Source organism: Leptinotarsa decemlineata, unplaced genomic scaffold, assembly GCF_025532065.1.
Source record: "Leptinotarsa decemlineata unplaced genomic scaffold, Ldec_3_MD MMD2_tig00003348_RagTag_RagTag, whole genome shotgun sequence".
In the NCBI taxonomy this organism is placed as follows: domain Eukaryota; kingdom Metazoa; phylum Arthropoda; class Insecta; order Coleoptera; family Chrysomelidae; genus Leptinotarsa; species Leptinotarsa decemlineata.
The window spans coordinates 4,256,764-4,284,694 of NW_027412588.1; the positions used below are offsets into that span (position 1 = coordinate 4,256,764).

At 34.1% G+C, this 27,931-nt stretch overlaps 1 protein-coding gene across 1 annotated transcript in view; it reads right to left on the reverse strand.

Annotated features, from left to right (window-relative positions):
- The window catches only part of Dg (Dystroglycan), a gene marked incomplete at its 5' end in the record, with an annotated part of 473,071 nt that overhangs the window by 34,061 nt on the left and 411,079 nt on the right, over nt 1–27,931 (reverse strand). Inside the window, 1 exon segment of the mRNA XM_074178137.1 lies at nt 10,740–11,013. Coding sequence (XP_074034238.1) covers nt 10,740–10,973 — 234 coding nt within the window.

Consider the following 27,931-nt stretch of genomic DNA (forward strand, 5'->3'; position numbering starts at 1 on the left):
CCTTTACTGCCTCCCTATAGGCCCTCAGCGCCCACAAGGGGGCGTTATCGCCCACTTCGAAAAAGGCTGATCTAAAGACAGCTGATTATAGAAATTTAATTGTTTTTCCCAACACCAAACCGTTATTCTAACACCTCGACACGTGTTTCGATCAACAAGTGATCAAACTAACTCAGTTAGTCTAAAGTCTATGGAATGGTTTTGTTACAAAATATGACGGGCGACTTCCATATTTTAAGTGTTTAAGTGTTCCTTATATTTCATTTTAATAAATCTTTTGGTCTGTCCATATTTTGCAACAAAACCATTCAATAGACTTCAGTTCATTAAGATTAGTTACACATATTAACAACAACAGGCATCTAGATGCCTATAAGAGTGTAGAAATAAGTAAACATAATAATATTATGAATAACGATGGTGGACCAATACCTAATAGAATATTATATAGCTTGTTAAAACAATATCTTAATTATTAGATTTACCTGACTATTACATAAGGACACATTGTAAAATTAATTTAGTACTAGTAGATATGGCAATATTGTGAAATCACTTTAAGACACTTAAGGCGCAGCCAGGTACCTAGAAGAGGTATCTATGGTATAAATGAGGATAACTTTTTAAGTATATTTAGTTTGATCCTCCTCTTGAAAATGATCACTTGGTGATCGAAACACGTGTCAAGGTGTTGAAATAAGGGTTTGGTGTTGGGAAAAAACTCTGGTAATATTCATTACTACACCAAAGGTTCCAAATACAGCATCAAGTTGAATGTTAAGGTCGAATTTTTTGTGTGTGCTTGTTGTCTTTAGATGGATAAATACTCACCTATTTCAAAATGAAAATCCACAGTTTTTAGTATTTCTTTTTTGACTTAATTTTATCAAAGGTCATTACTATTAGTTACAAGATAATGACTATGACAGAAAAACATGTTTTCGACTAGTGCCGTGCCGGGTCGCTAGTTTATAATGATCGGCTGATAATCGTTGGCAATGGAATGATGTATTCTTGCTTGCTAGATGCAAAACTTAAAAAGTCAAAATCTGGGAAAGTCTTGAAGTTCCTGGCGAAAGTGCAAAAAAAGCACGCAGATGTCTGCGATATATAGTATATATATATATATATATATATAAACACTCTAAAAATAAATGTGGAATTGGTGAGAGGCTTTGTTTGCATTTGAACCAATACAAATGTTATCAATAACATACAGAGCAATACAGACAGAACTATTAAATCAACGGAGTTAGCGACGCGATTTATAATCGCATGCTTAAAAACGCCAATCAGTGCACTTTCAAAACTCCTGTCGCGACGTGTTTCGTAATTATTCTAGATGACAGAATTCGAGAACTGCACGACACTGGCAATAATCGAATCGAAATGAAACAGTACTTTTTGAAGATGCCGCGATGTTTGTCGCAACGCGATAGACGGCAAAGATCGCATGCATAAAAGATGCCTGCACGCACTAGAGACACAAACCGATATGAAGCTTGTTTTCATCATTTTTGACAAAAACCAAATACATAGTTTTTTTCTGAAATAACCGAAACACCACTGCAACTTGTTCAGTATCGTTTATTCCACATGGTCAAAATAAGAAAAATTGGAATTGGATGAAGGCGTAGGGAGAATTATTTTACAGGTTTTCCAGCTAGTGTTATTCCTACAGATACATGCTCTCAACTCATGAACAAATGTGACTTTGCAAAATTAGAAACAGAATATTTGTTGGTACCAAACTTAACGCCTGCAATATACCGACCGTTTTTCAAGCTGAACCCACTATTGCTATCACGTAAATGGTGAGATTTACTGTGATATCTGATACATAGGTATTTGTTATATGCAAATAGTGAGGTGCTAAATTTACTTTTTAGAATGAGCCTTTTTCCTGAGAATAGTACAGCGAACGTGTCACGAGAGGCAGCACTAGTAGTAGGGGCAAACATAAACTATTCACATGTAAAACAGTGTTATTTACGTACCTAATATTAATTTATTATTTAAAAATATGAATCTGATATAAAATTTTTTTGTGCTAATATAATGCCAACAAAGCATTGTTGTTTTGCGAATTGTATGTCGGATAATCGATATCCTGAAGAAAACGTGTTTTTATACCATTTATAAAACCTCATCTTAATAAGGTTAGATGTAAGAAATGGATACATGCTTCGAGGAGAGTGGATTTAACAGTGCCAAAAATAAATAAATATTCATATGTATGTAAACATAAAATTGATAGTAAATTTTTCATCGTTAATTACCATTGATTAGAATGAGATATAACCTCAATCGTTTATTAAATCATATTCTTTAATATATTTAATTAAATTTATTTCATTACCATCTACAGGGTGTCCCTGGACTTCCTCTTTTCCTCTCGGGAATGTATAGATGGGGTCAAAATATCACCAGTACTTCATATAACTTTTTTTCCTAAAAGTCTTCGTAACCAAGTTACGGGCCCTCGAAGTTACAAAATGAAAAATGTTTTTTTTTGATAACTTTTCAAGTGAATATTCAAAATCATCCAAATTTTGGTAATTGACTAAACAAATGAATTCCGTCGATGAGCTTTCATGCAGGAGTCAGTTGTTTTGCTACAAAGTCAGGAACGGACTACCCCCGATGGTCCACACCCCAAAACTTTGAAATGACAGATATTTTTCAATATTTTTCAACAAAATAAGGTTATTTGGACAATTTTATGAATAAAAGTACTCGTGTGGAAAGTCGATCGGAGCAACGAGTCTTGATAAAAATGTAGTTCTACTCGACGACATCAATCCCGCTCGTCCACCATTATTTGAAATGAATAATTATCAAAGCAGAAATAATAATGATAACATTAATTCAACAACATTTATAACAGGAATAATACAAAGTATGCTACAGTACCTATATGGAAGTTTAAGTCACAATTGTGATAGCAGATATTTTTTCAAAAGAAATATCAAGTTCTGTAGATTCGTGGTGTTTTTAAACTAAAAAGCTACTCTACTATGAAATATCGAATTCATTCCATATTTTGTATGTACATAATACGTGTGGAATAATCACGTTTCGTGTTGATCAGTTATCTGAATCTCATGAAACTCAACATTCGAATGTTTCAAATTCTTCTTCACAGCTAAACTGTTGAGGAGTTTCACTGATAATTATAATTTTATGGGAGAAATTCTTTAACACGAATCTAAATTTAGCTGAAAAAACGCACATCGGAAAAAATATTTACTATACTAATAAAAAGCAAACGAATGAACTACAAAAACGGCTGCACATGATCAGGTGAAAAATATCAAGGGAATAATATTTCTTTCACAGATGTTGACAAAAAAACCTTTCATAAAGTTTTGATAAAAAATGAGAAACTGGAATGCGATTTTGTTTTGTTGAGTGGTGCGTTGTCATATGACTATCATTGTATTGTCAATATTCTATAGGATATTTTGAATTTTTTTGATATGGCCGAACAGTTTACATTCAATGAATATGCAGATATGCATGTATTTTATGGACGAGCATTTTGTAATGCTGCAGAAGCTCGTCGTCTGTATTCCGAGCATTTTCCCAATCGAACGGTACCGTCAAGAGAAACATTCGAGCATGTCGATCGCAGCTTGAGGGAGACAGGTATGTAATAATTGATAATTAATTTGAGCACGTTGTTTTATTTCGATATTATTGTAGGTACAGTTTTGCCAAAACGAGGTGGTGAGGGCGCTCCTAGGACTGTACGTACCGTTGTATTGGAGGAAAATATTTTGGAAGCCGTCGCTGATGATCCTTCAATGAGCATCAGAAATCTATCAGAACAGTTCCATACATCCAAGTCCACTATTCATAGAATAATTAGGGAACAACTGCTCCACCCATTTCACATCCAGAAGGTACAGGCCATGACACCTCAAGATTCTCCAGCACGACTGGAATATGCCAATTGGTTCATGGATAGGCAAAGAGAGGATATGACTTTTATTAATCGAGTTTTATTCACTGATGAAGCAGGTTTCAGTACAGATGGAGTTATCAACTCTCATAATCTCCATATATGGGCCGAAGAACCAAACCAAACACCAACGGAAATTCAACGTGAATGTTTGGGCTGGTATCATGGGAAACCATCTTATAGGACCATTCGTTCTACAGGACCGATTGAATGGAGAACGTTATTTGGAGTTCATTCAGAACGATTTGAATGGACTTTTGGAACATGTTCCATTGCAAACCCGAAGAGATATGTGGTTTATGCATGATGGCGCTCCTCCTCATTTTAGTTTGATTGTGCGTGACCATCTGAACCATATTTTCCACAATAGATGGATTGGTAGAGGTGGGCCATATTCATGGCCATCGCGGTCTCCGGATTTAAATCCATTGGATTTCTTTCTGTGGGGGCATCTAAAAAGCCTTGTTTACGCTACACCTATTCACACAAGAGATGCATTGTTGAATAGAATAACATTACATTGTGAAGCCATACGAAACGACCCTGGAATGCTATTTCAAGTACAGAGAGGGTGTCTTCGCAGACTAAGAAAATGTATAGAGAGAGAAGGTGGTCATATCGAGCAGTTTCTGTAGCGGATTTTTCATTTCTGTTTGCTCTTGAGGCTCTTGAGTTTCGTTAGTTAAACGTGTTTGCATTATAAAAATTCGTTATTAACATTTTACCTATCATTTCCATTTTCCTTAAAAACTAATATTTTCGAATAATGGTAGACATCTCAGGATAAATGTTGTTGAATTAACGTTATCATTATCATTTCTGCTTTGATAATTATTCATTTCAAATAATGGTGGACGAGCGGGTTTGATGTCGTCGAGTGAAACTACATTTTTATTAAGACTCGTTGCTCCGATCGACTTTCCACACGAGTACTTTTATTCATAAAATTGTCCAAGTAACCTTAATTTGTTGAAAAATATTGAAAAACATCTGTCATTTCAAAGTTTTGGGGTGTGGACCATCGGGGGTAGTCCATTCCTGACTTTGTAGCAAAACAACTGACTCCTGCATGAAAGCTCATCGAAGGAATTCATTTGTTTAGTCAATTACCAAAATTTGGATGATTTTGAATATTCACTTGAAAAGTTATCAAAGAAAAACATTTTTCATTTTGTAACTTCGAGGGCCCGTTACTTGGTAACGAAGGATTTTAGGAAAAAAAGTTATATGAAGTACTGGTGATATTTTGACCCCATCTATAGATTCCCGAGAGGAAAAGAGGAAGTCCAGGGACACCCTGTATATTTGATTCATATTTCACTCGGAAATAAATCTGAAATTCATAATTATTTTTAATTTCATATATTACAGTTTGAATCTACCGCTACTCTTTTACTAGAGTCTGTATACTGACCTGTTTAGTAATTCACTTTTTTTCCAATTACTTTTAATTTACGGCATGCAAGCTGGAGTTTTAATGTTACAAAATTGTTATTCTTTACAGTTGCGAATATTAGTTTTGCACCAGGAACATCTTTTTCTGTTGAAAACATTATTTTTCAATTGTACTTTACCATGTGTTTGTTTATATGGAACATGTGTGGAACATGTGTTTGTATGGAACAAATTCATTTTTAGCTAAACAGGTCATTTTAAAAAATAATCCTGGAGCACGTCGATTTTTGATGTTAATTTACCGTATTTTAAAATAATAATCTAATATACAGGGTGAATTACGTTCGAGTAATGACGTCACCGTCATTTTTTTTAAATGGAACACCCCCATTTTGTCTCAATTTTCGGATTACTCTAGCTGAGCTGATTCCAAAAATGTATCACATGTTGATTCCAATTGGTACAGGGTGGACAAAAATACAGTAGTTGTGTGTGTGCTAATAAAGTAACGCGTAACATTCTTTATTAGGTAAATTAACAATATTATCAAAAATACTTATTGTCTAGCGGACAGAATATGCTGGAATACATGACTTTATATTAAATGTTCGAACTGCAGCCCTTGCTGTATTTGACAGTAACCCAAACGGTATACAAATTCTTGTTGAACCTTGTGTATGGTTTCTTGCGTAATATTGCTTATTTCTGTTCGAATTTTCACTTGTACATCTTCAATATTTGCTGGTTTCGTTTTATAAATAACATTCTTCAGATGGCCCCACAGAAAATAATCCAAAGGATTTAAATCTGGTGACCTCGCTGGCCATTCAGTTGGTCCACGTCTACCAATCCACCTGTTCGGAAAAATTTCATCTACGTACCTTCTAACATCCAGCATAATGTGGAGGTGCACCATCCTGTTGAAACCATAAACTTTCATCAAAACCTCCGGGATTACGTCTGCTGGGAAATAAATTACGTAAAGTAGGTACGAGATACCCCCTTAAAAACTCAAGGTACTTTGCCCCGTTTAAATTACGTTCGATAAGGTAGGGTCCAATGATTCGATTTCGTACAATTCCAGCACATAGATTTACCTTTTGATGGTATTGTGTATGATGCTCACGCATCCAGTGGGGGTTTTCTCTTGCCCAGTATCTACAATTCTGACGGTTAACCTCACCATTTAACGTGAAAGTGGACTCATCAGAAAAAATAATGTTTTGTATCAAGAGAGGGTCTCGGTGACATTTATCCATCATTTCTTCGCAAAATTGTAGTTGTCTATCGGGATCATCTTCGTTTAATTCTTGCACAAGTTTGTTTTTATAAGGATGCCATTTTTCAAGCTTCAATAGTTTGTGTACCGTTGTTTTGCCAACACCGATTTCGCGACTAACTTTACGAACAGAAGTGTGCGCATCTTCTTCAAAACTCAGTAGAACATCTAATGCTGTATCAGCATTTGCAACCGTACCAGTTTCTCGAAATTTCGTTTCCAGCTTACTGACTGTTGAACGCGTTATAGATCTTTCTGGATATTTATCATTAAACAAATTGCACACTTCCATCTGAGTTCGCGATCTGTCTCCATACCCAATCATCATAAGTATTTCAATTCTTTGTTTTACACTTACACTTAACTCCATTTCTACTTCCAATTAAATCTAAGCCATTCGAATATTCACGAATACCAAAAATATTGTAGTACTAAACTGTCACTGAACATCAATAAATTACTAAACAAATAATGATATTTTACAAAAAACTAGACGACTATGTTTTTTATAAATGTAGATAAGAAATAATTTCTTTCATATTCTGTCTGCTAGACCACAAGTACCAAACATGTTTGGAAACAGCTCATTTTTATTACTCTAAACATGTAGCAAACTACGGGGTGTTACATTTAAACCAATTGCCGCTAGACAATAAGTATTTTTGATAATATTGTTAATTTACCTATTAAAGAATGTTACGCGTTACTTTATTAGCACACACACAACTACTGTATTTTTGTCCACCCTGTACCAATTGGAATCAACATGTGATACATTTTTGGAATCAGCTCAGCTAGAGTAATCCGAAAATTGAGACAAAATGGGGGTGTTCCATTAAAAAAAAATTACGGTGACGTCATTACTCGAACGTAATTCACCCTGTATATTAGATTATTATTTTAAAATACGGTAAATTAATATCAAAAATCGACGTGTTTCAGGATTATTTCTTAAAATGACCTGTTTAGCTAAAAATGAATTTGTTCCATACTTTACGGACACAGTGTATGAGGATTAGGCAGTGTTTGTCCCTACCGAACTACTAGCGCTGCTAGTGATTGATTTTTCGTACTTCAGGAAAAAGGTTCATTGCATTGACAACCTTTAAAATATGTTTTTCAAAATTACTAGTTTGTTAGAACAAATTGAAACAACTGACTAGTGTTCATGAACTAACTAATATCTAACACTAACAAAGTTGTTTAATGAAGTTGCCTCTTTAGAGGGCATTTAATTTCATAAGGGCAAAATCTAGCGACTATTACAGCGAAATTAAGTACGACAATTACAAAAAGTGGTTGCAAGAAATGGTAATTTCCAATCTTCCAGATAAAAGCCTTTTGGTTATAGACAAAGTCCCATACCAAAATGTTCAGTATGACAAGTGCCCAAACATGTCCTCGAGGAAAGATGAGATGAGAGAATGAAAAGACGGCGGAACATTTATTTTACGAATGATATGCTGAAAATTGATCTCTATTCCATTATTAAAATCCAGAAACCACGATTCAAGTTGTATGAAATTGATAGAATTATGGAAAATTATGGACATTCTGTACTCAGATTGCCTCCTTATCATCCAGATTTGAACCCAATATAATTAGTATGGGCATCACTGAAACAATATGTGGCTGATAAAAATGTGGATTTCAATTTCAAATCCGTTGAAAGTTTATGTGACGAATTCTTCACTTCGTTTTCTCAAGAGCAGTAAAAAAAAACGTTGCGAGCACGATAAACGTTTCGAAGAATTTTATGCTTCGAAGGAACTTGCTCTTGATTTCGCAATTATATATGTTCAAGGTGAAAGTGACAACGATAGTACCAGTGAGGATAGTGATAACGCTACAAGCGATTCCAATCTGTCTGGAGTTGAACCTTTGTAATGTTTTGATCATAACTTCAATTATATTTTTATTTGGATTCATTCATCTTAATAAATATAATGTTTCCCAAGAAATTTCAATTTTGAAATTTAATCTTCAACCCAAATAAATTACATTTTCAGAATAAGTCTTTCTACCTTTCCTTAATAAACTCGAAATTAAATGCAATACACACTGCTGAAAAACTAACTCATTTAAATTCAATTACGTAAATACCGCATTATCATTCTAAACTAATAATTGACCATGAGTTAAAAAACCATCAACCCTAATTGCTACTTGAGGCGAGGACTGTACTCTCAGGCCACTCTAAAACCCAAATAGGCGCACCAAGTCGCACGGTAGATTTTATCATTTTCTATCTTAATGCGTTCTTTGTCAGTACTGCATGTACTTGCTGTATGTACTTCGAATATTTCCTTAAAAGACAATTAAGGCCGAAATCATGTCGTTATCGGTCGACTTTCAAATTTGCGATTTGATTCCGTATTCTGAGTGGTTGAGTAACAGAGTTAGAAAGGACCACTAGTTAACGATATTCCCACTTTCGTCTCATTTCGTGTAAATTCAACTTACTGAACCGTTACTAGAATATTAGTTAATCAATAAACTGGAAGTTCAGTCCATTTTTAGAGTTCCCTGAAATGGAAAATCATGCATTTTAAACCAATTTAATAATTATCATCACTAAAAATCAACAATGACCAATTAGCTCAAGATTTGGTGTTGGATCATGGATGCAATACGTTTGTGCTTGCAGTGGAAGCAGCAGGTAGACAAAAACAATTTTTTAATTTCGGCTTTGCAAAGATTATATTATTTATCGATCACACAGATGGCAACTTCGTAAAGGGAATCTTCATCGCAACTCAGGATTGTTTGTTCTATTTAGAAAATATTTATGTTACATTCATGAACCATCCCAGTACCAGTAAGGAGGTATGGTACCTCCTATGGTACCTATGGTACCAGCGTTGATTATTTTTGATGACATTGGAGCGAGAGGAGGGTCTGGATGGTGGTTACGTTAGTAATATTCATCTATTATTTCTGATTTTTTGCAAAATTTAATAGATTCTAATTTGAACATATTCATCAATGTTTACATAAACGTTTAGGGGAGGAGTTCTGGTTACTTTTGCTGAAAAAGGGGGGTTGAAAATAACTACAAGTCTACTAACGTAATACTTGAATGACTCGAAAGCTACAAAAGTAGAGAAATAGAGGAAGACTGAAAGTGATTTCTTATTCTTCAGTAGATGTTTAAGCTTGGCTTTGCATATTTCGCGTCTTCTTAGAATATAAAGTACATTTATCGCCGTTTTCATGTTTAAACATTGAAAGGACTTGTCTTCAGAAACAGAAAACAAAGCTTTTCAGTCAATGGGATCAAAATCATAAATCATACTGCAGTATTTGGATAAACAATGACTGAAACAGGGAGATTTTTTTGAAAAAATTAGGTAATAAGTACGAGATAAACACTAAAGATACATTTAAAACACTTATATCTCTATAATTGGTTTTTTGTCATGTGAAGGAGCTAGTTGGTATATCTTTTGCGAAGAGTGGTCGCGTTTTGTCATACGAAAGAAAGTTGAACTGTTCAGGAAAAGTAGGTTGTACTGGGAATCAGATATCCCTTAGGTATTTCTGGAAAATAGAGACATTCGTGCAAATTATATATCGTATTCAGTAACAATTGTCTGCACAGACGATTGCGTTGACTCATAAGAGACAATGAATGAACTTCAACAACGTCCGCATAATTTGCAGTGCGTTGATTGTGAGTGTGTCTATTCGAACAAAAACTATTCATAAATACTTTGGAAAGAAACAAATGACGATTATTTCATCATTATACATTTTGACGTGAAAAATCTCCTCTTTCAACTTTTGAACGAGACTAGATATAGACATCGGACATAATTTATGAATGAAACAAAACACTTTTTGATGAAAGGTCACTATAGGTTTTTTCAAATGAAAAGTATTGTGAAGCAGTGCTGAATGAAGAATTGAAATTTCTACCGAACAAGGAATCATCACAATACTTTCTTTCCATTTAAAAAATAAGCTGATATCACTGATTATTATCCTTTTATGAAAAAAATACTAAAAATTATACCTTTTTACGCAAACTCTGCCTGACCTTGATATCTTGTCCCGTTCAAAAGTTGAGAGGGTGGAAGATATTTTACTTCTAATACTAACCTCAAAATATTTAACGTTTCCCTCGAATGCCTCCCTGGGCACAATTAGGTGGAACGCTCTTCCTACATACGCCGTCAATTCCCTTTCGCTCCATTTCAAAAGTCGTCCCCCTTCAAATTCAACCTGCAAATCGTCAGCAACATCGAAGGCGAAATCTTCATTGTCAGCGACAACAATGGGAGCTAGCAGAATCGCAATTGCCAGTAACAAGGCTACAGGAATGCGAAAATCCATCGTGAAGGGTATTGAAAGGAGTGGTCACGCTGTCATCTTCCTGGAAAACAAAAAACTCTTCAAAAAACTGTACACTGCAGAAAAAATGAAAGAGACACATTGTATGATAGAGCGAATACTTCGATCTGTAAGTGGGACCTCCAGAGAAAACAAAATAGGGTTCTATTAAGACAAATTGTCCCGAGAATTATTTTGTGAAGTGAATAAATCTTAATTTCCGGTATTAGTCATAAGTTTCAATATTTTTAAGTGTTTAACCACAATTTATTTAATGAAAAATTAATATAAATACAATTATTCAAGTAATACTTTATTGTGAGATTTTCACGTCACCAACCTATTTTCACTGGGATGTGTTTTTTACGGACAAACGGATGGTATAGTCGAAGTAAACTATATTGTGCACAGTTAAAGGTGGCGGCACTTTCAAAGTCCAAAAAAAAACCAATACATAGACATGAAACGGCAGCGAACTAGTCTACGTAGACAGTAGACTTGGCGGTTTGTAATGGATAATTTTTACTAACCGAGTTTTATGGTTGGCTGAAGAGTCATAAAATTAAATTTGAAGTCATGTTACGGTGACGAATATAAATTGGGGAAGGTTATCGCCGTTGTGTTCAGTTCAGGAACTGATCGCGATTTGAGTGTTGAAATTCGATATTGGTGCAGCTATAATTACTTAAAATTTTCGTTATCTATTTAAAATGTGGTGTCCTTGGATAAGTACGAATATTCATAACGAATGTGATAACAACGCACACCTTTTCCAGTATAGTGATTCCAATAGCGATGGTGAACAATGCGAAAAAGAGATACCAGTGCATAAGATTCGGATCCATTTGAATATTTAAACACAGAGAGTATGTTTCAATATCTATAAGAATGTACAACTCAAGTTTGGTTTCGACGGAAACAAACTATTACAAGCAACATCAGATTTGACCGAAATTCCTTTTTCAACTGTACGTAAAATAGTCAAAAACAAACCTTATGAACGCAAGACGGGATATGATACAGGATTACCAAACATTTAGATGTTCATCTGATAAAATCATTGAAAAAACAATATAGGACTGTTACAAAAGCAATGAGATTCCTACAACTGAGCTGAGCTGGCCATAACGTGAGCTGCTGTGACAAAACTCTTTAGAATTTGATAAAGAAACTAGGATTTACATTTAAAATAATAAACAAACGTCAAGCAGTTATGGAAAGCAGAAGAATAAGTGGAATTGCGTAACTAGTAGTTAGTACAAATAACTAAATATAGACAAGAACAACGGCAAATTTTCTATTTGGATATTACAGACCGGACGTGAAACCAATATTTAGGCAAAAACTTTCAGACAAAGTCTGAGGTCAGCTAAGGATTCCATAGAACCTGTAGCTGCGGGTCGGTCTTTATTGGAACCACGCAAAAAAAAACGACAAATCAGCTGTAGCCGAACATGCTCTCAACAAAGAAGGCACTCATTGGAAGATACAGTGATACTCGATAAAACTCAAAATGTCTATCCAAGAGTATATAGAGAGGCAATAGAAATTCAAAAACAGTGGAATAACACCAGCAGGAAAGAAAAGACAATGAACATCAATAAAGTCTGACTACCTGTCATTAGAGGTATACACACAAGGTGAGATAATACAATAAAGATAAACTAAGCCATGCCACTTATAACAATATAAAACCAGAGTCTAAAACTAGCGTCATCGCTTCAGAAAATGTCTACCGCAGTAGTGGAAGAAACGTCAGGAATAAACATGTAAACCACAGTAAAAAAATACGGAAAATACCTTTCACACATCTTAATTTTCTTTTATTTATAGTGACAATTTATCTCAAGAGCGCCCCCTTCAATAAATTCCTAGATCCGTTCCTGACGTCAGTATTATATAATCCTATTCATGAAGTTATGTTTGCGTAGGTACAAAAAAGAAAATAATTTTGATGACCGTTAACAAGCTTATCTATTACGTACCATCTTCGCAACCACTATATTGATGAGTTTAGAAAATTCATCATATTCTTTGTTTCAAGTTGGATAATTCTTTTGCTGTACTATTGTCACAGCAAAACTGCCATTCATAGTAGTAATATCGGTTTTTGGTGTTAAGGGTGAATAATGAAAAATTTCAGTTTCAGGCTTGATACTTGTCGATAATTGGGGCAATATGATTCTGACACAGTAGAATAATGCAACCAGTAGGCTATATTACCACGTGATCCGCCCGAGTTGCCGGGGACCTTCAACCTTTCTTAGGATAAGATTCTCATCCAACGCGTTCATTGCTGTAATATCGAAGGATCCGACGTTACCATGTACATCGGATTAGTTATAATAAACGGTCGGAAATTGATATTGTGTTTAGTTTATTCGCTGTTGTTATTATTGTTTTTAGTTTTTGTAGTTGGTTGTAAGTAATTTACCACAAAATATTCTATAACAACCTTAAATTTCATTTTTATATGAGCGCACGCCTCCGCACTTCGCAATTCGTTTCGAGGTCACCGAGAACTTTGTGAATTTATGAATGAAAATAGTGGGAGTGGACTTACTGGTTGATTTTTACTATGATTCTGACGACAGGTGATTTATTTAGGCGTATTCAAAACGCATGAATGAATTTGAAAAGGATAATTATGTACGTATTTGAAAAAAATATTCACATGAATTTTCTTGTATCGAATAATTTTATGGATGAATGGTTGGCTTGAGTAAAGTAGAATCACAGATTTCATTAACCAAACGGCTAAATAATATCTATTGTTCCACTCAAAGATTTCATATATATATTCATTATAATTGGAATAAACTTACAAGTTGGCGTCTCCTGAAGACGCTAACTTGGTTGATGAAACGCGTGTCGAGAAAAAAAGCGGGAAAAGTTTGGGAAGAGTGTTTGTTTTGATATTATAATTGTAATTGAAATATTGCAATTTATTGCATAATTTCATTCTTTCTGGAGTAAAATTCCGCTGAAATCTCGACCAGTGTTGTAACGGAGGCCACGTAGAGGAGATAAAGATTGAAGTGCAGAGATTGTCCCCTACGAAAGGGGATTTTCTAAAGTGTTAAGAGGCAAATTATATTCTTTGATATTTTTTGGCTTCCACAATCTAAAATGAATGAATCTAAAATTTAGATAATAAAAGGCAAACCGAAAAGTTAATCGCGCAAAGTTACAGCGTAATATAAACCGTTTATTATTTTATATACTTAGCTTTCAGAAGATAATTCCTTTCCGTTCTCACAATATCAAAATATTGGTGAGAAATGCCTCGAATGGAAAAAATGTATTACTTACTTTCAGAAATTCAAAAACGTTAAGAAAGCTATGTTTATAAAAAATATTTCAAACTTTACTCCACTTATAAGCAAAATTTATAAACTCGCTCTTTCATGAACAGGACTCCGTTATGCGAATGCGGATCGTGTGTAAGCTTCACACTTACGAAGGTGAAGGTCTAGGCAAGGTTTCGTTACAACCCTGCTCTCAACTAATGTAACTTATCTTGTGTATGGTATATCAGAATGGTAGGCGCAAACTGCTGAGTAATATCGAAATGTGTCACGTGCTCATGACCAAAGAGAATATAATTATGGACAAAGTGGAAACTATTCAGTCAAGTGATAAAGAAAAATATTCCTCATTTTTCACGATGATCTCCTACCACGTAATGACGGCTCCATTCATCAATTATATTAAGTCAAATATTGCGGTACTTGTGAAAATATGTAGATTTTAAAATCAGTCAGAGTTTCTCGATCCTTAATTTCAATTTAAGATAATTCTTCAGACAATTGAATTTTTGCCAACGTTGACATAAAAAAGAGATAAAATCGCGACTGTTGCAGGTCAGAACCTGAAACATTCACCAAGAAAGATTATCAACCACATTGAAAACAAGAGTTTAATTCGTGACGCGCCGTACATCTGAAGGTTATAACCGTCATTTATTCACTTATGATTTACTATATTCAGTATTGAAAAGGGGTAAGTCAATAGTAGTATCAAATAACCTCAAAAATATCAACTATTTTGCTTCATATCTTAATACTTTTTGTTTATGATTTCTATTTCTTCATTAAAATTATCGGATATTCCTTTACACAGAAAAATGTATAAATCAATTAGCTTTATTTCGGTAATTTATAAGAGCTCATTCAAAATTAATTATTCAGAAAAAAATGTGAGTTCATGTCATGAGTAAGTGAAGTTGAGCAGATTTCATCACTAGCATATTCACAGTCACTTACCTAGTGAAAAATCGATATTTTGAGTTCAAAATTTTTTCTTCCTTTCATTTTAAATTTCTAATTATGCGTGAACCCGAGTGTGAATTTATCTCAATCAATATGAATAGTTGCAACAACTGCAAACTTATAGGTCAACCCACGTGGTACCACACTATACATCAATAAAACAATTTTAGAACGATCATTTCTTTGAAACCGATAAAAATAATGAAAAATTGAAGGCAAAACCAAAACAACGATAAAACGCTTCATTCCAATAGCAATAAAATTGACAGCCATAAAATCATCTGGGTGTGATTATTCTTGAAACATACGTGACTTTTGGAGCTTGGTTATGCACCATCATCACAATTTTAATTACTATCCTAATAAAATTGAACCAATGGAATTATATATTCAAATATGATTGTGACTGGATATTTAAACTTTGCATAAATGCTTGTACATATATTCAAATATGATTGTGACTGGATATTGAAACTTTGCATAAATGCTTGTACATATATTCAAATATGATTGTGACTGGATATTGAAACTTTGCATAAATGCTTGTACATATATTCAAATATGATTGTGACTGGATATTGAAACTTTGCATAAAAGCTTGTACATACATTCACAAGTTGAATTTGACATTATGATTATAACAGTAACTAGACCCTAACTCTTTTGAGACAACTAAATAAAACTCACCAATACAATGAACAGATACAAGAGTCCGAAATGAAAAATGAATTGAACCAAAGTGAACTTAACCAGGAATCCAACCACCATCAATCGAATAAGAGAGGAATCATCAAGACTCTACTAGACCGTGCTTTCAGGCTCTGTAATACAAAGGAAGGTCTCGAAAAGGAACTAGGCATCATCAAAAATGACTTTCAACGAAATTGTTACTCCAAAGTGATGGTGGAACAAGCTTTAGCTAGCAGACAGCAAGAGCTCCAGAAGGAAGAGAAGCCGCCACAACCAGTACTTGTACTTCCCTACATCAGAGGATAAAGAATAACATCACAACCTGCTTCAGATCTGGGAACACTATCCGTAACAGTCTCACAAAAACCAGGCAACCAAATGCGGACTACGATTCCAAGAATTGCATTCACCGGATACCTTGCGAGTGCGGAGAATCATACATCGGTGAAACTAAGAGGCCATTGAAAGTTCGCATTGCCGAGCATAAGAAACACACACAGTGAAGAGAAACCAGCAAATCAGGAATAGAAGAGCACGTTTGGACTCATCAACAATACATCAAGTGGGTTCAAGCTGAAATCATCCACTAGGAAAAACACTGGTTTAGGAGAAACCTCAAAGAAGCCGCATATACGTTGTCCAACAACGCATTTATTCAAGCTAGCGTAGAGATACGCAATATATGGGAACCTCTAATCAAGCGGAACACGACCAACTCCCGCCAAACGGTCAGCTTCTGCTAAAACCGATGAAGCGGAGAGAGGGAAGAGGGCATAGGTGAAAGTACTCGAATGACCTATAAATAGTCAGATCTCGGAGGAATAAGTCAAGTTTTCATCCATTGTTGATAATTTTATTTTATTTTCTTCACGTGTTTTTTTTGTTGGTGTTTGTATTTTATTTCATTGTAATTTCAGTTTTTTGTTTAATATAATTGTTATTTTTCAGCTAACCTCTTTATTAATTTTTTCTATATTCTTTTCGGTATTTCAAATCAATTCATATCATATTAGACAATAGAAGTCCAAACTGATGAAATGCACGAAAAATGAATTATCACACTTCACTGATTCACATAACCTCACAAAAATTACACGACAATCTTTCAATTAAAACTCCTCCTTGAATACCAACAATATAAGTATATGATATCCAGAAATATAAAGACCATAATCGAAACTTATTCATGTAATAAGACACTTTTAATTCGATTGGAAACGTTATTCTGAATTTCAGTAAAATCGAGAATGATATGCGACGTATTGGTCATTTTCGACTTCAGTCATTTTCGTACTCTGTTCAAATATTAGAACATTGTACTTTTGGGTAATAAAGTTTATTTAATTTAAGAATTGATATTTCGTTTTTTTGTTCAATTGAATTTTTGTAATATTGTGTGTAATTTAATAACTATAACTACTTAAAATTGAATTGAATCAACTACTTAAAAAACAGTTTCAGAAAACCACAACTCTCTAGAAGCACCTTCTTGGCAGCAAATATATTTTCACTTTTATAGAAAACCTTGTTGGGATTTGAACTTGTGATCCGACACCAGACAGTGTTTCGACCTCAAGGTCTTATCTAAAGACTGAATCACTCACCTGCCCTAAAACGAACTAGCCTGAAAGTAAAGACGACGAAAGTCCTCAGTCCTCGAATATTAAAGAAATATAGATTTATATCTACTTCAAAAGATACAGTATTCATATAGGCACATCAGAGGCCGTTACAATACCTAAAAAAATATACGGCTCTAGTTTTCAGAAATTCAGTCCAACTGAGAGAAGTACTTTTGTAGTGAAACGCGTATTGAAAATAAAGTCTGTATTGTGAAGATTTGTAATTATTATCATATTATTGATATTCAAGTAACGAGTCAGTGTATTCAAAATTCAAAAATTCAACTCACCTCATTCTTTTTGTTTCATCTCCGGATTTTGTTATATGCACTACTACAGATAATACATTTTCATTGGTAATTTTATCCAGAATATGAACACGAAACAAATACCTACAGATAGGTGACGTATAAAATGTATAATGTGCAAAGTAGACAACGTTTGGACTCAAATTACAAAGTCCCTACAATTCAAACATCACATAAATTAATCACATTAGATGATAATATTCCACGAAGCGACAGGCTATTTACCAGTGGTAAACGATTTGCGAACGAATTTGGAGAGGTTAGGTCGCAGAATTTTGTGGTTAGGTAGAGTGGTACAGAAAGTTTATATTTAGTGGTTGAAATTTGTCGTATTAGTTGAGTTATACCTAGTTGATACATTTATATAAAATGGATGAACTGCAGTATATAGCAAATTTAGAGAACCTGGAAATAGCAGAGGAACCAATACATCAACCTAATCGGTTTGATAATATCGATCCTTTTGATGTTTTGAGTGAGCATCAGTTTTTGCAAACCTTTAGAATGACCAAGGAGCTATGTAGGTATTTAATTGATATGGTATCTCCGTTTATGCAACCACAACGACGACGTACTGACATTAGCGTTACTACAAGGGTAATATTGATATGAATTCAATAAAATGTTAAAAAAAATGTATTCCTCAGGTATTGGTCGCGTTACGCTTCTTCTCAACAGGAAGTTATCAAATGGACATCGGGAGAGATGTTTGTATCTGTTTCACAATCTTCTGTCTCTCGATATATTGAGGAAGTAAGTGTTGCACTTAATGAGCCAGCAATTTTTGACAGATGGGTGACTTTCCCAAGAAATATGGAAGAACTAAATGGAGAACGATTACGGTAAATACCTACAAAAGTATATATCTTTCTAAAAGATGGTCTCAAACTGGGTATATAAACAGATATTCAGTTTCAACTCAACATACACATATCTGAATGAAAACTCAATACTGATGATACTTTCTAGATTTTTCGAAGATTTCAATTTTCCGGAGGTTGTTGGCTGTATCGATTGCACGCACCTAGCAATATTTCCACCCAATGTCGATGATGTTGAACATCCCGAACATATTTATGTTAATCGCAAAGGCTACCACTCCATTAATGTTCAACTGGTAAGTCTACTTCTACGTAGAGAATTGAAACTTTCTATGTTTTTTACCACTTTTATTTGTATAACGTTACTGCAGTTTCATCCTATAAGGACATTTTTAAACTTAACATAGAAAGTTTCAATTCTCTTTTCTTAACTATAATTTTGTTTTTCAGCAACAGTAAACTGAAAATTATCAATGTTAATGCACGATAATACCCAGGAAACACACATGATGCATTCATTTGGGCCAATTCCAATATTTTGGAGGTGTTTACCAATCTTCATGCTTTAGGTCATACAAACTACTATTTTTTAGGTAGGTATGTCTAGGATTGTTTTCAATAGATAGTGATTATAATTCGCCCAAATGATTTTGGCCAAAGTTTTTGGTAAAAAATGTATTAATTATATCTGTAATGAATTATTACATATTTATTAGGGGATACTGGTTATCCACTGAGGACATGGCTCTTAACACCCCTTGAAAATGAACCAGCTGAAGGTATACCAAAGCATAATTATAATAAAGCCCACAAACAAATCAGAAGTATGATTGAAAGATGTAATGGGGTTTTGAAAATGATATTCAGATGTTTATTTAAGCATAGAGCTTTGCATTATAAAACAGCCGTGGTATGCAGGATGATAAACTCGTGTGTTGTACTTCACAATATGTGTATAGAGTATAACATCCCAATGCTTGAGAATGACAATGAAGAGATACAAAATATTGACTTTTGAATTATTCTCAATGCAAATCTTAATGATAACAATGAAAATAATGATGGGCACAATCCAGTGAGGCGCATAAATCCCCAGCGTCTAATAGATAACTATTTTTGGAATAATTAGAATAATTTTGTACATTATCAGAATGTCCATTATATTGTTATATTATACTGGTTAACCATCAAACACTGAAATCATTACATAATCATATCAACCAACAATTTATGAAGTTTCATTTGAACCATAAAGATTATTTCTCAGTAACCCTACTGTAGATTTTAAAATTTTCAAAACCATATTGAAAAATTCGAATTTTTTCCTGAATTCTATGAAAAACTGTTGTATGAAAATATTGGTTCTACTAGTACATAATTTACATCAATGAAATATCTTGTTTTGGGCATAAAAAATATATTTTTTTCAAAATTTGAATTTACAGGAGAAGACTGAAACAAATATATGTGCAAACAACTTCTATTTAAGATTTAGCCTTAACTAAATCTCTTAAATAGTTTATGCTTTCTTCCATTGCAGCTGCTGTTCTTTCCTTGGCAGCTGCTGTTCTTTCCTTGGCAGCTGCTGTTCTTTCCGTGGCAGCTGCTATTCTTTCTTTGACATCTGCTATTCTTTCCTTGGCAGCAGCAGCTTTTTCTTTAGCAGCGGCAGACTTTTCTTTAGCAGCGGCAGACTTTTCTTTTACAGCAGCTAACGTTTTCATCATCATAATTTTTGTCCTCATAGTATTTTTTTAATACAATTTTTCCGCTCAAGGGAAACCTTATAATTAGCTGCCGCCTCAGATGCATATAACAACTTCTTTTTTGATGCACGACGAAACTTTTTTTGAACACAAATTTTAGGTGTTTCCTTTGATGTAGAAGGTTCACACTCCATTTCAATAGGTGGCAACTCATCAATATTCACTACATCACCAATTGGGTTTGTTTGGTTGCCTTCGCTTGAATCTAATGGAATAAGATCGTCTTTCCCATTTGTATTGAATGTTAAATCTGTGCATAATATACTTCATACCTTTCACCAGGATTTCCAATCTTCATTTGTGCCACCTCCACAGCTATTGAGGAGCACTGCTAGTTCCTGCCACAAAATTTGAGCATCTTTCTGTGTAAACTCATTAGAAAACTTTCCACTTATGAGACGCGGATTTTTTTTAAGAATTACAAAAGCAGCTGTTTTTGTTCTGATGAGGCATTACTTTGTCTATGCTTTTGGTTGAAGTTCATCATGCGAATGCTATCGAACCTGATTAATATTTTATAAAATTATAACAAATAGTAAGATGATCATTAATCTATAATTGTAGTTTATAACTCGCCGCAAACACATAATTTGATATAACATTCAACCTTTGTATATAGACTAACCAACATTAATGCGCTGTTGCCAATAATAATTTATCGTGCGAATGATTACGTTTCCTACACTTTGCGAAGGGTGGTCAAGAATAGCATTTCCATTAAATCTTCGCAAGTAGACCTTTCGCAGTATTGCGAGCTCCCAATAAATGTCTCATATGATTATGAACTATTTAGGAATTGATAAAAAATAAGACAAGGTGGTGAAATAAACGTATATTTTATATAGTAAGTTTATACAATTTAGGTCAAAAACTTTCGCTAATCTATTCTAAAGGTTTTTCAGAATGATGAGTTTTTGATTGTTTTTAACATTTATTTTCAAATTTTTATTGGAAAATTTCAAAGTATAATCAATTCTTACCCCTGTGAAAAGAGAAAATAAATAATCCAAAGGAAAATTATTACAAGGATGAGAAATGTTAATTTTTGAAATCATTGTTGTGAGCTAGTTGCCTATGCAATCAGTGGCACATGAATTGTTGAAATGATTAAGAAATTCTGTCTCTACATGAATTATACATTGTAAAAATGAATCTGGAGGCATATATAATCTTCCAAACTGTTTGGCTACTGACAAAATGGTTTAGACTTTCATGGCTGAGGTTTTCAGTGTCATTGCTTTTCGAGTTTGAAAGCCGTGGATTTTTGTAATTTCTTCCTGACGTTTCGCTGGCGCGAGTGGCTAGGTTCTTCAGAGGTTTAACCATCATGGCCTGCTGTCCGATGACTACCTTTTAGGCTTCGTAAAGCGTATTTATGCCTTGTCAGGTAATCAGTTGTAAACGGGAGGCAATAGAGATCCACAAACACACGGATAATTTTAACAGAAAAGAAGAATCGGTGAAACTTAATCAAATATGGAACCCCATTTTGAGGAATTCGAGAATAACGAACAGGACAACAGTCAGCAAGATTGTTAATGTTCCAGGTTCAAGTGCAGGTACGAATACAGGTACAAATGCAGGTGCAAATACAGGTACAAATGCAACTGATTACCTGATTACTGGTCCAAAAAAATATTATTTACTCAAATTTTACAGTTCGAAATTGAAATAGAATAGTACAAGGTGGATTCAATTGGAGCTGTCATACTTCAAAACTAAAAAGCAGAAATAAATTGAAAGGGTCATATTCAAGAGTGATTAATTTTTGGGAAAGAAAGCTATTTGCTTTCATCAAGATGGGGTAGTAGAAAGTCAAAAACTTTCTTTCCCAAAAAAAAGTGTTCTAATATGCCTTATATTTATTTATTGTTGATTACAGAAAATAACCAATGTGAACACTTCGGTACTAAGAATATATGGGTTGACTTCTCTAGTCCCTTGGACAAATTCGGACATCAAAAAAAAACCTTTGAAATAGATGCAATCGGTTTTAGATAAACTTTTCGCCTATTGTTTATCCAACGGCAATATATATTTTTTTAATATACCAATGCAATTCTCACAGAAGATAATAAATATTTCAAGTCTTTTGTTAAACAAAGGAAGAAAGTCGATAGATTATGGTATGGGTACGAACTTTTGCATAATTTTCGGAAAGCAGTAAAAACACTTTTCCTGCAGAATTTTTTATTCAGTGAGTGATTACTTGAATAACTTAAAAATGGAAAACTTTTAGAATTCACTTAGGACATAATCACCAATCAGTATAATTTTTTTGCGTTTGTTTCTATATATACCCTAGGGTTATTTATTATTTATATTTTAGTGAATCAATCGCTATTCGAAAACTGGGTTGGATCTGAACTGAGTAGCTACATATTTCGTGTAGTCAATAAATAAATAATTTATTCTATAACAATATACTAAGTTGCCACAATGTGAATACTTACAAGCCTTACAATGTGACAACTTTCTTAAAGTAAATGTTTGATGTATGATACAGCTATACAATCTCATTTCAAAGAAATGTTATAGCAATGGGATTTTATCCTTAAGGAAAATCGATCAAACTGTAAGCAAGTACCCAGATATTTCATTTCTGAACAGTGATAGCTCACTCAAAAAATTTAATTTTTTTTATTATAACATTGAACTGTATCATATAACTCCAAGCTATCAAATTGTTGAATAATTAAAATAATTCGATGACATGATTACAACTAATATAACAATAAATTTAGTGAATGAGTACAATAACCTTTTTTCAGAGAAAGGCAACTTTGAAAATAGTACCCCGATACAGTAGTCTAAAATAATTGAACACAAAAATAACTCACTATTGATTACTCATATCTGAAGTTATACGATATTTGTGCTTAATCTTACGATTCACATGGCATACCTTCTCGTCTCTGAGTCAGGCTAATCTAAAAAACACTCGCGGAAACAAATGAAGCACTGTCGCGCGAAGCACACACTGATTTTTTTTTCGAGCCGATGCACTTTACTGGTGCGCTGGCTGGTGGCTAAATTTGCATAAACGAATAACGCAGACGGTTCGTGCTCGTCATTTCTATGTCGATAAGATGCTGATACGTAGATGTTTTTCTTTCGGCATGAGATACACTGTCAATAAACTACAATCTAATGTGAGCGATAATTATATGAAACCAACGGGAGTGGCTGATGCTCCCTGACGATGACGGGTGGATGAGTACAGGGTGGCCAAGTGAAAGAGATACAGCTTTTTTGAAATTTGTTGTGATTCTTTCATTTTCATATGATGATGAGAGTCACCTCAAAATATTTTAATTTCATTGGAGTTCGAGGAGATTTTTTTTCTAGTAATGTTTCTTATTTCAGGTTTGGAACTTCCACAGAGAGTTTTTCAAGGACAAAACACAAGCACTACAGGAAAATCCTCATGGCGCTCTAGGAGCGTTGCCTGTGCGTTGGATTTGAATCGCTGGAGATTAAATCTATTTGGGAAACCGTTTTCAGGAAGTTTATTCTATATAATCGCAGTTCTCCAAATGAAAGAGTGCTTGAACAGCGAGGTTCGAGGTGTACTGAGTTGAACCTTAAAACGATGAGCAGCCACTGTCCGTCGCGTATTTCTGATATCTATGTACCACTCTTGATGAAATAAATTGTGCCAAGTCACTTGAACACTTTCCATGAAAGTATTTATAGAAGAGAGACAAATCTCCAACCTTTCTTCGATGTTCCAGACTATCAAGGTTGCAAATGATGTTCGCGTCTCCAATTAGGCGGATGGCTCTTTTCTGGATGGAATCCAGCAGCTTCTGGGTGTGCTTAGGGGTGGAGCTCCATACATGGAAATAATACTCCAAAAGAGGTCTGATCTGAGCTAAATAAACCATCAAAAGTTGCTGATGTATGTACAGTTTTCTGCTTCGGACAGTGGTCCAAGTTTATGAGAAGCAGCCTTCGCAATTCCAGCGACATGATTGTGCCAAGACATTTTGGTGTCCATTTTAACCCCTAACAAACTTATCGAAGCAGAAAGCGGAATTGTCTTTCCTGGCATTATTATATCTGGTTCTTTGGGACATTTATCTTTTTGGAGAAAACCAATGTCTGGGTTTTCGTGACATTGAATTGAAATCAGTTCCACATCCTCATTAAGATATGCAACCTCCTGCTGCCAGTGAAGATGTGCATCTGCAGCCGATATCCTGGAATACAAATGGAATGACGAGACAAGTGTGCTGTCGTCAGCAAATCTATATATTGGATTCTTGGTTTTTCCAATGAGTCGTTGATATACAATAAAAAGAAGGTTGGAGACGATATGGATCCCTGGGGAACACCAGCGTTGATGACAGGGACAATATATAAAGTTGATTTTTGGCTGTGATCCCTGAATGTCAAGGGAACCAGCCTATGATCAATCTATTCAGGGTTGTCTAGAGTCTAGAGTCAATGTATTCGAGTTTGTCCGTTTCTTCAATGTTTCTTCAGTTCTTCATGGCATTTTCAGACAAGTCTCAATGTCACGTACGTTCATGTCACCCATAGGTTCATCAATGCCCCGAATGCTGACAACATTCTCTATATTTTCACAATTTCGACCTTTGATGTCTATGGCCATTTTGCATATAAAGGTACTGAAACTATCTAAAAATCTTCATGATTCCTAAAATATAAAAGGTTTTACTAGACGCGATGTGTGGGATTTCACTCAACAGTTGCTGATGCCATCTTAATTAAAAAACTAACCTTGTACGATGAAGTTGTGAAGTTTTCAGCACGAATCAGAGGATTCGCAATGAACAACCAAAAACGTTTTGTTGCCAGTTGCGGATGGGTTAATTTGTAAATAACTCAAAATAGTTAGATGTTATATTCTGTTATATACGTGAATTTGTTAAGGATATTTGAAGAAGTTAAGTTCATAGTTAGCTCGTTTTTGAAGTTCAAAGAATTATTCTTGAACAAAATCATTATATCCACCTATTAATGTACTGAAATCAGTAAATAGATTGTCACTTTTCGAAATCAACCTTGATTTGAATGTGACTTTAATTTTGATTGATTGATTAGAACTGGCCAATACTTGATGAAAATCCATATTAAAAAACTATTCAATACAGTTTATTGTATGATTTCAACTATAAAGGGTTTTCAAAAACCGAGACACGTGTTTCGCTATGTAATAGCTTCCTCAAGTATAAACTCCTAGTATATGTCTTCTTTTCTATAAATTTTGGAACTCGAAATGCCTCGGGTACTTTCCATAAAATATTGCCAAAAACCATTTTTTCCCGCCTATTACGGCCAAACAAATTGATTTGACCCTGTAGATAAAACCCTTTTGTATGCCTTCTTTTGAAGAGGGCTCAATAATTTTTGACACTCGAAATATTTTGGGTACCTACTTGATTTAAAGTCTTGTCAGAATTTTTTTCTGCCTTTTTATTCATGTAGGAAGCTTAGTCACTTTCATTTTTTTACTGAACAGCATAGTATCTTCAACATTTGATGTTAAAGTTGAAAAAATACCATTACCTATTTACATTTTCGAGATAAATGAAGTCAAAAATGGCATTTGAAAATAATTAGGAAAAAGTACGTGGATTAGTTGAAAATTTCAACTTTTGAATTTTCAAAATTGAGAAAACTTTGGCGTTTGTTTCTCCCTACATCGAGTTGTTTGACAATATTTCTATAGATAACTTTTCAAGTTTGATCTCCTCTTGAATATGGTCACTTGGTGATCGAAACACGTGTGGAGGTGTTTGAAAATAACGGTTTGGAGTTGGGAAAAAACTCCAGTAATATTCAACTTTTCAAGTGTTTTATCGTTCAAAATATCGAAGTTGATGAACTATAGCTTTATTTCAAATTTCTTACCTCATAAACAATTGAATGGCGCCCTGTACAATGATTTCGTTGTCACCCGGTACAATCTTCGATATGTTTGTGGTCGACCACATTTTTTGCGAAACACGAATTTTAGAAATTCTAAATAATAGATTACTGATGTTCTTTTCAAAAAATTATTCGAGTGGAATATGTTTTTATATCTTCGCGTAGGATAACTTAACACACTGGAAATAGTACAATCATCAGAAATATTGTTTGGGAGGAAGTTGAGAAAGAAAAACAATCCGACAACACCGTCCGCGTTAGCTACTTTTTTCTTCTAGGGTTTTCCTTACGTCAGAAAATGTGGCCAGCTCATTATTGCCTGAAATATCTCTGGTTTATTTATATTCGAACAGTGATTTCCTGCCCTGACTGATCTGGTTCAACGAAAAACTCGTTAGTTTTGAGTTGATGTCAATAACATATTTATATCAACGTTCGGAGAGTCATGCTTGAGGTTTTCTGTTTTCGAGAAATGAGCATATATCATTGTTTAAATAACGCGTGATGATCAACTTCTGAAAAATTATTCAGACATCGGGTTAACCAAACACATACTTTAGTAAATAAATATGATATAGACAGTGTTTATATTAATCAGGAAAACCGCAAACAACTTTTTGTTTATCCTATTTTCCAGTGACTACGGAAAAGGAGTTCATTAATTCAAATATTTCGTAAACTTGATAATGATGAAAAGAAAAAACTTTTTGGCCTTCTGCTTCTCCATCATTTCATATAAAGTGGGAAAGTTTCAAACAAAGAATGAAAAAATTGAATACGTCAATGAAAATACTTTACAAAGATATGTAGATCATTACAAAATTTTCTTCGGATAAGCAGCTTCTTTAAAAAAAAATTCAATTAAACGAATATTGCAATTTCACAAAACAATTTGAACTTCAAACATTCGCACAAAGGCTACCAACAATTTTGTTCGCTTTTTGCACCGTATTCACTTCATTTTCGATCATGTTGCATATACAGGGTCGGATTTAGGAGTTTGGAGGCCCTGGGGCAATGAAGGAGTAGAGTCCCCTAATTATTTTGCTATAAAAAAACAGTTGTTCAAAATTATTAACTCTATCAAATATATAGGGAAAATTAAACACGATGTGTCCCTTAATTTTTTTAAGTTAAATTGTTAACTTTCTGCTATGAAAATTAAGAATTTTCAAAAACGGGGAAGCGAGCGGAAATCGATCTATCAATAGATAGTGTCGTTCAAAAATTTCCATTCATGTAATTTCGTCAAATAATTTTCAAAATTTTAAGCTCGAAGAAGCGAGAAGTTGTAAGGATGACCTGCAGGGACAACCGTTTTTCGGATTTTTTTACTTTAAGTCATGGGTACAAATTACAAATCCCACACTCTCCATCTTGTCCACTTTATCTGGAGTTTATAAGCTAGGTGAAAATGATTCGACGAATCTGAACGATACGGAAAATTTGCACTATGCAGGCAAGGGTTGAAAACTCAATTATTTGGAATCCTTGGAAATTCACAAACATACGCATTGCGGATGTAACCTGCTAAAAGACCAAATTGACCTGATACTAGCCGGATTTCAGATTAGCGTACTTACAT